This window comes from Pogona vitticeps, chromosome 2, assembly GCF_051106095.1.
Source record: "Pogona vitticeps strain Pit_001003342236 chromosome 2, PviZW2.1, whole genome shotgun sequence".
Taxonomy (NCBI): Eukaryota; Metazoa; Chordata; class Lepidosauria; order Squamata; family Agamidae; genus Pogona; species Pogona vitticeps.
In genome coordinates, this window is record NC_135784.1 from 210,111,919 (window position 1) to 210,124,461 (window position 12,543).

General features: G+C 40.4%; 1 protein-coding gene and 1 long non-coding RNA gene across 9 annotated transcripts in view; one reads left to right on the forward strand and one right to left on the reverse strand.

The window, feature by feature from the left end:
- SUSD1 (sushi domain containing 1) overlaps positions 1–8,681 on the forward strand; it is a 65,547-nt gene extending 56,866 nt beyond the window's left edge. For 5 of the 8 annotated variants that reach the window (XM_072992014.2, XM_020791117.3, XM_072992015.2 and 2 more), the window contains 3 exons: positions 1,024–1,063; positions 3,818–3,911; positions 8,496–8,681. In XM_072992014.2, the coding sequence (XP_072848115.2) occupies positions 1,024–1,063; positions 3,818–3,911; positions 8,496–8,541 (180 nt within the window). In that variant the 3' untranslated portion in view covers positions 8,542–8,681. The remainder of the gene's footprint in view (positions 1–1,023; positions 1,064–3,817; positions 3,912–8,495) is intronic. The other 3 variants (XM_020791118.3, XM_078384872.1, XM_072992013.2) reach the window with 2 other exon arrangements.
- LOC110077736 (uncharacterized) overlaps positions 1–12,543 on the reverse strand; it is a 172,167-nt gene that overhangs the window by 42,415 nt on the left and 117,209 nt on the right. The window contains exon 4 of the long non-coding RNA XR_013541405.1: positions 656–791. This is a non-coding gene — a long non-coding RNA (uncharacterized LOC110077736). The remainder of the gene's footprint in view (positions 1–655; positions 792–12,543) is intronic.

Genomic DNA, 12,543 nt, shown 5'->3' on the forward strand with positions numbered 1-12,543 from the left:
ATACAGAACAGCCTCATATGAAGATTTGAGGTTTTTGCCCATCTACCCAGTAGATAACTCCTGTAGGCTAAAGACCTTGTTTTGCAAGTCATTTGGTATGAGGCAGTGTTTATCGCAAAGCACATTAGTGATGTATACTGCTTTTCCTTCCTGTAATAGTGAAATGTGACTGAAAATAAGACAGAACATAGGTGGAAACAAAAATATAGGCAAATGTCAGCAGTTTTTGGAAATTAGAAGCTTACATTGCTTATTGATGGATTGTAAAAAGAAGCTGTAACCCCATAGCTGCTTAAGTGGAGTTGAATTTCACTGAATTTAAACAGTCTTCCTTTCAAGCCAATGTGTATAGGATTACACTGACAAACACTTCCAAACACCATTAGTGACGGGAAGCAACTTGCTTAAGAGTTGGCTCTCATTCCTGTAACCGCTTTATTTATTCGGCCTAATAGCCACTTATTTGTTGTCCCTATTGCTGTCTTTTACTTCTTGAAGAAAAAATGTTTAGCTAATGGGAGACATTTCTAGCTCTTCTAAAACTGCAGTCCTATACCACTTTCCCTAGAAATCAGTCCCCACAAACTAATGGGGGTTGGTTTCTTAGCAGACAAGTATAGAATTGCATTGAAAACCAGGTCCTTTGTAATCTTACCTGAAATACAGAGGTGTGTTTGTTGTGGCCAGGGCAGGGGATCACTGCAACTCACTGGAGAGTTGGACCATATGTCTTTCCTTTCCTTTCCTTAGATTACAGGTGAGGGCTCACATCACCAAATGCTGCTCCAGACCTGAAGGAACAAACAAATGAACTGCTGATATAAAAAAAAAAATCCTGAGAGAATCCCATCCTCTATCAGGGCTTTCTATATTCAGTGATTTACTTATTTTTTTTAGTAAATTTTCAGCTACATAATCCACACCATCTAAAGTAATACAGTTGTATGCTTAACATCCTAGTGAGAAATAGAGCCTCCATCCTTTAGGAAAAACAATGGTGTCAACATTTGTATTCTTTTTCAGGTACGAACACAATCTTGTGTAGCCTGGGCCCAGATTAAAGGTAAGTTTTCAGTTCATTGGGAAATCATAGTTAATAGGTGTTCCTGTCGGGGGGGAAATAGCAGCTTATGTGGCTGTTCAATAAGAACTTCCAAAAATTCCACATTACAGAGAATGTTCATGTATTTGGTTCAACCTGAGAACTTCTAATCTTGCTTCTCATGATGTCATCTTTTTCATTAGACAAAATAAACAAATGTTTGAAAATACAGATAAACAGTCAGGTGTTTCTTATCCTAATAAGTAGTGGATCTATCCATGTCTACTCAGAAGTACAGTCTGTTAGATTTAATGGTACTCTCACGTTTATGTAAGATTACAGCTTATGTTATAAAAAATACATTTCATATTCTTCAAGCATTGCAATAGATTTACATTTGATAAAAAATTAAATATTGCATTTAGATCAATAGTTTCCCAAAATTTCAGTTACCTTCATCTTATCTTTCCTTGGAGAAAAAGCAAAAGCAAAGCAAAATGTGCTGCTTATGTACCACCCCATTGTGCTTAAGGCACTATCTGGGCAGTTTACAATTTAATTATGCAGGCTACTCATTCCCCCCCCCCCCCCCAGTGACTAGGTTTGCCTGTGACTTCCTGTTTTCCAGAAATTCTACATCTCGGCATGCTGTGTGATGCTGTAACACAGCATTGTAACTGGCATTCATCTGTTTGGTGTGAGTACAATGTCTCTCTCAGAAGCAGGCAAAGTTTCCCCACAGAGACACAACAGAGATGCAGCAGTGAGAGTGCCAAGAATAAGCTAGAGCTGCTCCTTTGTCACTGTATTTATCTCTACCTTTGGAGTGTGGAAGTGGTCCTCAATTTCTGTGCCTTGTTTCTATTCCTCCCTCACATTTCATCCTGCATCATCACTGGAAGGCAAACAAGATGCCTAGCAACTGTTAACGCCACCATTAAACCTCAGCTCTCAGCTGAATATTATGATCTGGCTTCCCTTCTGAGGTCAAATAGATTAATATACACATTTGTAGTATATAAATAATATTATCCTTTGTCTCAAGAGAATTGTGCCTGTTATGTGTCCAAAAGAATATAATACTGTACAGTACATCATTATTTTGCCCTAGTCAGATCTTGTTCTAACTTCAATTGGGATGTCCTTTTGCTAGTTTCCTGGTCTCATCCATATCATGGTCGGACAACTCAATACAAATTGGAATGGGGGACAATTGGCTGTCTAGCTGTTTTGGCCTACAGGTCCCATTAGCCTTACCCATCATGTGACGTAGAGGGCTGTCCAGAGGCTCACCATTCGGGATCTAGCCAAACCTTTTATTTGCGGATAGATTCTTTCACCCACATGTATCATTCCCAAATCAGCTCACAGAGGCTATTGTGTGCTCAGCAGTCAAGCACTGGGATGATGCTTTTTTTTTCAGGGCAAAGCCCTCTATAAGATTAGATCTTCAGATCCTGTACATCAGTGGATCTCCCTTATTGCTATGTTCTGTTGAGTGCTTTCAGATTCCTTGGTTGGGTGTATATCTTGCTTTGTCTTTTGATAACTGTAGTTGACCATAATCTTTGAGGTAACAAATTGCATGTATCTGTTAGTTAACACCAGTAGAGATGAGTGCTGGAGACAAGGATAGTTGAGAAATGGTTGATTCACCAATATAAATGCCTTCCCCATTCATTCATCCCTAAGAATTAGTTTCCAGACTTAGGAGGCTTAATGGAAGACCAGTACAATAAATGAATTGATTCTTTGTGGAAGCCAGCAGACTGAAGAATTAAGCATGTAACTTGTGATTTTAACTGTGATTTTATATGAATTGTTAGGTGCTTTGTGTTGTCCTGTGGAAGAGCACAATATAAATCTGGTCATTCTTCATCATAATCCCTTTATCCAGACTTTAATTTTGATTCTTCCTTGCAGATTCCCATTTGTCCAATGGGTAAAGGTGATTCTGGACCTTTTAAGTCACATGGGTAACCAAAGCCCTGTCTTTGGCATGTGGTGTGGGCTCAAATGTCAACATAGTTTCCCTTCCTTACGGCTGATGCCACAACTGCTTTTAGCTGATTGATGAAGATTTATATGCAGTGGTGCTGATCTCATCTTGCTTGTTTGTACTCAGCCTGCATGCAGCCCAGCTTGTTCAGTGTGCTGCATCTTTTAATAGGGTGCAGAATGAGGGAGAAACTTTAAAGACTGCTGTCATAGTTTCAGTGGTGGCGAGAAGTCAACAAAGCAGTAAAAGGCTAGAATTTATTTTGAGTAGTATCTTCTAAATGTTATTTCTTCAGTTGGCCATTGGCTGCTTAGCTCCACTGCAGAAAATCCAGGATTCTGAGTTTTGTTACATACTGTACAAAGCTTTTCCAACCTGTTGTTCTCTAGATGGTTTGGACTGCAATCAGCTCTAACTATTGTGTCTGGATGGCAGGACATCTAATGAGGCTCCTTCAGATATTTGAGAAAACTTAGGGTTATAGTAGATGATGCGAAGTATCTATCTAGAAAGACTGTTCCTTCAAAGGGCCAAATTGGTGTAACTGTGAAGACATGTTAAAAGGACAAATGCATCAGGATGATCCCTAGACTATAAACAACCACTTTTTTGCATTTCTGATTCTGGAATTACAGTACATGAGACATGGGACTTTTTTTTGAGAGGAAACAGAATAATACATGGAAAGATATGCATTTTTCTGAACGTGTGTTTTGGCACTGAGGCATACCATTTGTTATTTGCCTCTTTGAATTTTTCTTGTCTTTTCCTTTCAGATCTATCATCCCCACCACAGCATTTGACTGTTGTTGTGTTAGGGTCAGTTGCAGCTTGCTGCTCCATCTTGTTACTCTTGCTCTGTGTAGCATGGTACGTATTGAAAAGTATTTGTTTTGGTAGCATTTATCTGTGTTCTGAAAGTAAATCTGTACAAAAGAACATGCAGTATGGTAACATTTCAGGAAACGTAGGTAAAGGGAAACTTTACCTGAGGGAAACTTGGACAGCCACAGTGTATTCTTCACCTGCAGTATGAATCCACTTTGAAACTTTTGTAACAGACATATATATTAGCTGCTTAAGTGCTGCATCAAAAAGCCACTTCCCATGCTAAGACCATGTGTTATCCCTCAGGCAGATCCCCACAATGCTTCAATAGGCAAACAGTCTGACATGTTTTTTAAATTAACCCTTTTAAAAATTATTCAGTTCTTCAGAAAAAAAACCCTTTGCTTTATGAATGTGAGATATTGTTCTTCTGTACCCAAGATTTAAAAAAACAGGAAATGGCCTCATATTCCTGCACAAGATCATGCTCATGTTGCCAGCAGAAAAAAGGATTCCAAACTTTACATAGTAAAGGGCAGCCTGATGGTTGATAACCCTAACAGCTTGCAAGATGGACTACACAGGATACTCTCTTCTGTTCACTATCATTCACAAAGTGACATCATGCAAAGGTAGATCCCAGAAGATGACTCCTCCTTTCATCAGTCAACCACTTATCACCCAAACACAAAGCAGTTGTTTTTAAAGAGGTATGAATGTTAGTAAGCAGAAAAATTCATAACATAAAAACCATTTGTGCAAACATCCCCAAATTTGGCACAAAGCAAGTGTGCTACATCTGGTGCCAAATTTGCTGCTGATTTAAGGTCCAGTTTCAAAGTGATAATTTTTTTTCTTTGTGATTCCTCCAGTTTTAAAATTGCCTTGTGGAATTGTGATTTGCTCTGTTGTGCAATATCTGTTCTTGCACTCTCAAGCAGCAATCATCACATAATCTTCACCCCTTGTTTTGTAGAAGTGCACTTGGGATATTGAGAAGGAGTGGGAGGGGGGATGTTGATGATACCATTAACAATTCGTTATGTGCTCAATATTATTTTCAAAATGACCTTCAGAAATATTTTATTGCTTCCCAGGCCTTGATCTGAAGTGAACAAATAGGTGGAATGTAGTACTAACATTGCCAAACCACTTCTGTCTTTTCCCTCACTGAGACAGTTGTTTTATGGAGGAAAGAGAAAGAATTCCTTTTGCATGGACAGGAATATTTATTTCAAGACTGAACAATGTTAGGAGGGAGCTATGCATACATAAACAGGGAAACCACAGTTCCCTCTGACATGAGCGTGCATGCATAGGTCTCCAGCTCATACACTATACCATGGCAATTGTTCCAATGTGTTTTAACATTACCAATTCATTTTCTCCTATTTGAATCTTTATGGCCAGCTACACCGTGGTATCGATTGATTTTCTTTCTTGTTTTCTGGAGCACTGCAGCCGCTTACTTTATTTTATTTTATTTACTGATACATCAATATATCAGGAAGGGGCTCCTGTTCAGTCAAATTTCCTCTGTTGCACCAGCAGCTCTATAAGAACTGCATTGCACTTAATAGAGCCTGCACCCCCATCCAGGGCTGTGTCGCTTGCCAGACAGTAGGTGGAGTGATGCAGTACCCACCAGTCTCCTGACATACTTGGCCATTGACATAGGTTTACCTACGTATTGACATACTAGCCACACACAAAAATAAATATACTGTATATATATCAGGGCAGCCATATGGCAGTAACAATGGCTGCCTTCTCCAGTGACTTGGCTTCAGAAAATAATTGAATATATTGATATGCCATTGGAACAAAATAACAGAAGCTTCCTAGCAAGTGAGAAATAAACCACAGTTACATTGCTGGCCTGGTAAATGACTCGATAATGGCTGTGCATCGTGTGACTGGAAATTTCTACAATGATTTAGCATGATATAACTAGGAAACATTTGCCTTGCATGATCATACCCTATACAAGGATTTCCTCTGTTTTTGGATGGAAAGCCTTTTCTCCAACTTTTGTAAATGGATAAATTACTTTGCCTGTTCAAATTGTCAGGTGTACCCCCCCTCCACTTTAATATAAAATGCTACCATTTTTAAAAATCTATTTGTGGTTTTAATGGATTTGTCACAGAATATAATCTCATAGCAACAGGAACAAGAAGTGGATGAATATATGCATGGAAGGGGTGATGGTTGCTGTGTATGTATATGTATAATTTTTGAAGACTATCTAAAAAGCTGTTGTTGGTGCAGAATTCTAGTGGATATTAATCAGGGCAGAGTGTTGGGGTCATATCTAGCTTGTGCTTAAAGAGCTGTGGTGGCTTCCAGTCCATCTCCATGTGCAAATCAAAGTGCTGCTGTTTTCCTTTAAAAATCCTTCATGATTTAGGATCTGGGTGCCTGAGGGAACATTTGCTTCCATGCCAACTTGCACTTGAGATCCTCTTCCCGCAGTGACAAGAAAGAAGTCTGTTTTCTTTGTTGTGGACCTCTGTCTGTGGAACGTTTTTCCCCTGGGAAGTCTCACTCACCATTTGGTACCCACTGTTACAAATTCTTCTTGCTCGGCAGACAGCTTTCTGTTTTCTCAAACTATTACTGTCTGAAGGATTTTAAAAATAATGGATATGTTTTTTTAAAAAAAAACCTTAGTGCTTTTATTATTTATTTATTTTATTTGTATAACGCTCCATGTGTGGCTTACAGCATAATAAAACACTACAAGAACAATAAGATTATAAGTAAACAGTTAGAAAAATAAAAGTAATAACAAGAGTTGTATTATCCTGGTAACAGGCGGGACACAAGGCATTGGATCAAGCAGGGCAATTGTGGAAGGCCTCTCTAAAGAGGAACGTTTTAAGATGCCTTCCAAAGGTTGGGAGGGAGGGAGCTAGACGCAGCTCCAGTGGGAGCTGGTTGCTCAGAGTTGGTGCCACAGCGAAGAAGGCCCAACCTGTAGTAGAAGACTTCTTGGTCTTCTTTGGAATGGCCACCCGAAGGAGCATTGCCTGGGAAGATCTGGTGGAGCAGGCAGATGACATTGGAGAAAGATGCTCTGACAAGTACCATGGTTCAAAATGATGGAATAAGCATCAAAACCATGAACCTGACCAGGGACACCACAGGTAACCAGTGGAGGCGAGCCAGAACTGGAGCAATGTGATCAAACTTTTCCTCATGCCAGCCATCAGTCTGGCCACCATATTCTGGACTTGGTGTAGTCATTTGCCTTTTTAGGTGTGCTCTTAAATTTTGCTCACATTCTATGGTCCCTGTTTTAATGTTTGTAAATGACACTTAATATTGTACAGTGGTGCCTCACTTGATGACAATAATCTGTTCCAGCAAAATCACTGTACAACGAAATTGTCGTCAACCGAAAGTAAAAAACCCATTAGAATGCATTAAAAACCAGTTAGTGCGTTCTAATGGGTGAAATACCTCATCGTCCAGCGAAGATCCTCCATAGGGCGGCCATTTTCCAGTGCCTGTTAAGCAAGGAATCCGTCCTAAACACAGTGGGCAGCCATTTTGAAACCCAACGATCAGCTGTTTTTAGATCGTCATAATGCGAAGAATCGGTTTCCGAAGCAGGGAACCTATCGTCATGAAGCGAAAATCACCCTTTGAAACATCGTTTTGCGATTGCAAAAGCAATCGCAAAAACCCATCGTAAAGCAGATTCATCGTGGAGCGGGTAATCATCAAGCGGGACACCACTGTATATTGAAGTGCAGTATAAACTTTTATGGCCTTTGAAACATTTATTATACAGGCTTTGTTTGGTTACAAGTTTCAGTGTGTTCTATAATTGTGACATATCTGTAAAATTCAATAACCCATGTGGAACTCTTGAAAGCCTAGTTATAAGAGTGTTTTTGGTTACTTTTTATGGGAAGGACTGCATATATTACTTGCTTCTTTTAATTATTGCTTTAATAATGTTTGACTCTTAACTCTTTATTTCGTTTTATATACTGTAACAATGTTGTATGTTTGTGGCATCTATTTTGTTCTTTCCTAGAAATTCAAAGAATACTTGCTGGAAGTGACCTGCAAAGAAAGGGTTGACACATATTTAGGAATAAGGGGCAGGGCACCTTTTGAACATTTCTCAACTCAGTACAAAAACTGAATTCAGGTTTTCTTCCACATTAAATATTCATTACTTGCCTCCCACTCCAGCTTTCGTTGTTTTAGCAGCCTAATTTGAGGAAGAAAAGTTGTTTGTATTTCCCCCCAAAAAAGTAGGAGGTGGAAGGTCTAGTGATCTACTGTAAATAGCCCAAAGAGCCTTTGGTGAACTAATCTACTCTTTGTTCATGATACTTCTACGGATATAATATCCATAGAAGTATCATGTTTCACAATGTTGTAAGACAGAAACAATATATTGATCAACACACAGTGTTAAGATGCTTGAAAAGTTGCCCCAGGAGAAGAGCACTAGCTAACAAGACCTCAACATCTTGTAAACATTCATTAAAGAGTGATAGTACTTGTGACTTCTTTTATTCTCTGTAACTGTACGGTTCATCCATTAACTTTATTTTTTCTCTCCAACCTTCCTCTCAACCCATTCCTTGACTCTTATCTGCATAGTGCAGCAGTCCATGTATCTCCAGCTGAGTTGAACATTTTCCGATAAGACTGGACATTTATTTGCCATCTGTCAATATAGCCAAGAAGAGCATTGCATCATCTTCTCCGGTGACTCAGACTCGCTCTCTTCTCAAATGTGTTTATCTGCCAATCATGTAGAAACCAGAATAAAATCAGAAATGGGAACCCGAGGGCCATCGTTTTCATTTGCAGTACTCAGAGAGAGCCACTCCTCCCACGGGATGACAGCTCCTGCCTTCACGCTTGGGAGTCAAATGCTATTTTCTGGCTTGAATCCTTTGCTTTGCTTTTCACCCCAAAACTGCACTGGATAAACATTCTTTCATATGTACATATGAAATCCGTAGCAAATGCAAATACCTACCTCTTCAGATACTTCAAAGGCTTTTTGTTCCTTTACCAATATTTAGAGCTTCTTTGTCCTCTCAGAAAAGTGAAACACTCCTTTTATGTATGAATTTGAGCTGAGAAATGTGATTTCTGATTACAGTGGCTGAGAATCAAGAAATACCGGGTTGGATCCAGGCTGTGCTACTGGCAAATAACACAAGACTTACTCCAGGATGAGGACAGTCAGATTCGTATTATTTCCCATTGGCTACAAGAAATACAAATCAATGCAAAGGCCCAGCTTTTCCCTCCATCTGAATTTTTTTCCTCTGCCATTGGGGCTTCTATATTTTTTATTCTTCGGTGAATCCATTCAGACATACGGTTTCAGAACAACAGAGGCATTTCTAGCCGGTCTGTTTCAAGGCATTCCACCTGGCTAGAGTAGCAATGAGAGAGGCAAGGCAACAAGTCCATTCAGATGGGAATCTAGCTGCGGTTTGAATCCTTTCCTCTCCAAAGTGAGTGGCTGCTTCCCTCTTCCCTTTTTGTTCCATTTATTTTCTTTTTTTTAAAGGCCTAGTTCCAGCATTTGTGTTCACATGCTAAGAATTAAAAAGAAGGTGGCATTGGAGAGCAAGGAGGAAATTGTGAATCAGCACTTCTTTGCAGGCCTCTCTAAAGGTAGCGCTGCTATAGCTGTGCCTCTAGCAAATCTGAATAGATACAACAGAGCTGTCTTAACATGCCACAAAAATAAGGGGTATTTGCCAATTTCTCTCCCCCCCCCCCCGACTCCTATGCGGCTGATGAAAGCAGCTTCACTCAGGGAAATCTGGTGCAAATTCCTAAAGGATCCATGTGGATTCTTCTACAATGTAGTTGCACCCTTTGTTGAATTAGAGTTCCCATTAAGATCAACAAGACAAGTAGTGACTAACTTACCTACTGATTTTTCTGGGAACAGTGTTCATCTAGCATATTTTGGGCCTAGCATATTGTTTTATGTTTTGATGAAAATGCTCTGTAGCATCGGGGTGTAGTCACAAATACACACCTCTTGTTCAGATGCACTGGTGATTTTTAAAAAATGTTCCTCAGTGTAATATTTTAGATTAGATTTCTCCCAGTGGAAGCCCATTAGGGGCAAATATTTCCAGCACCATGCTGATCATTCATATACAGTGGTGCATCGCTTAATGATTGCCTCGTTAAACAACAAAACCGCTTAACGAAGTTTTTGCGAACGCAAAATGATGTTCCTATGGGGAAAATTCACTTAACGATGATCGGTTCCCTGCTTCGGGAACTGATTTTTCGCTAAACAACTATTTAGAAACAGCTGATCTGCTGTTCTAAAATGGCCACCCGCTGTGCAAAATGGCTCCCCACTGTGTTTTCAGGACAGATTCCCCGCTTTACAGGCAGCAAAAATGGCCGCCCCTATGGAGGATCTTCGCTGGACTGTGAGTTTTTAGCCCATTGGAACGCATTGAACCAGTTTCATTTCATTTCAATTGGCTTTTTCGTTTCGCAAGATGATGTTTTCGTAACAGCGATTTTCGTGGAACGAATTAACATCGTCTTGCAAGGCACCACTGTATTAAAAAGAGAAAGCCTTTATTTTTCACCATACCTTTTTTGCTAACTATCAAGTGCATTTCAGTTTAGTATTGGTGGCAATGATGAGAGGAAAAGGCAGCAAGAAAAGAGGAAGGCAAGCTGTGAGATGGATAGACTCCATAAGAAAGCTGTAGCCTTGAGTTTGCAAGAGCTGAGCAGGGTCCTTAACATGGGACCTTTGGGAGGCCACTTATTCATAAGTCAGGGGCATCTTGCCGACCCAAAGCAACAACATCATTGCTGCTCTATATGTTTTTTCAGGGCTAAACTGCATGTTACATATAACTAGCTTGACATTTTGCTTTTGAAGTTGTAAAACTTATCACTTGAAAGGGAGTGACTAAAAATAGAAAAGCAGCAGTGGAGGTGAGGGGGCCATTTACGTCCTTTTTCCCCAGCTGTGTTTTTCAAACAGGATTTTCAAACCTGACGGGCTAAGGTGGATAACTGAATAGCAAGTAAGCCTGATAACCCGCTCCCTTTGGCATTGGAAGGGATGTTGTTACTAACAAGATTTAATCGCATAGACACACACCTACACCCACACACTGCAGATACAGCATTTGGATTTTTAAAAAATGTTGTCAAGTGGAGAAATGTATTTCATCCTCTGTTTCAGCCACTAGAGATACCCTTTTCCCAATCTAGTACATGAAGCGAGCAAAGTACAGATCAGCAAGCTACAGATTATCCTTCCCCAATGTGACAGTTTCTAGATGGCATTCTCCCCAAAGCCCAGTAGGCTTGCTAATTCAGGATGTTGGGTTTTGTAGTCCAAGACATCTGGAAGACAACAGAATGGGGAGCAAGGACTGATGTAGATGTGCTGTCAAGTCAATTCTGACTTACGACAACCCTTTTCATAGTTTTCTAGGTGCAGTGTACTCAGAAGTGGCTTACCATTCCGTTCTCCTGGGGGCGCCCTGGGACTGTGCAGCTTGCCCTAGGCAACGCAGGCTGGCTCTACTCATGGGAGGCAGAATGAGGAATCAAACTCCCAACCTCTGGCTCCTCAACAAGATACCTAAACCACTGAACTACCCTGCCAGCTTGCTTGACTATAGTACTCCAAATTCCCCTTTTGTGCACCTTCATCTGCATTTAACGTTACAAGGGGGTAACATATAGACAGACAGTGGGCTTTAAATTCCTTATGCTCTCAGATGACTACCCGTTGCTGGAACTGCCTAGACCCATCCACCACTCTCCTTTTTTGTGTCTTGAACAACAGGAGCAGCTTACACAGTTTCAGGGGCTGGATTTGTCCCCGGGTTCTTCAGGCACCGCTGATCTCCCAACATAATATAAGAGTTCTAATTGTACTGCAGGAAACCTGAGAAGATGTAGAAGCTGTACGCTATCTCACAAGTTAGGAATGTTTGACACTGTCTCATGCGCCTGACAGCTCAGTGGTATAGCAAAGACTGAGCTGGAAATACCAACCCCAGCAGCTACAGAGACGTTAGGTAGTGCTATTTATAGAGACTTGTGGAAGGTGAGGAGGAAGTCTACATAAACGAAGACTGGGGCTTTATGTAACTCAGCTGCCACTGACAGATCTCCCAACGTCCTTGCCGCAAGTTGGTATATAGATTGATAGATAGCCAGCAAGCCAACCTCTTTTAAAAAAAAAAAAACAATCACATGCTGGACTTGCATTGTGTTTGCAGAAAAGCACAGTGTGTGTGCTGACTGGGACCATGTTATATTTAACATGGTCCCATTCAGCGAGTTGCTAGTGAGCTCCGGATGCCAAATAATTATAAAACTGTCTTAATGGTCAGTGTGACCTTTCAAACACTTAATGAGAAACAATGCTTGCTCTGGTGACTGCTCAAAAGAATGTGCATACAGACACGAATGCTTGTCATTTAAATGAAAGGCTGCTGGGGGGGGAGTAACTCTGTCCATGCAAACTGAAAGAAGGAAATCCCTCTTTTGGTTGCATATTAGGGTATAATATCCAGCCACCTATAAATAGTACAAAGAAAAAGGGAATACATTTCTTAGGGCAACTTAATGGTGCAAGGTTTTGAGTTCTCCAGAGCTCTTCATCAGGCTAAGGGTTGAAGAA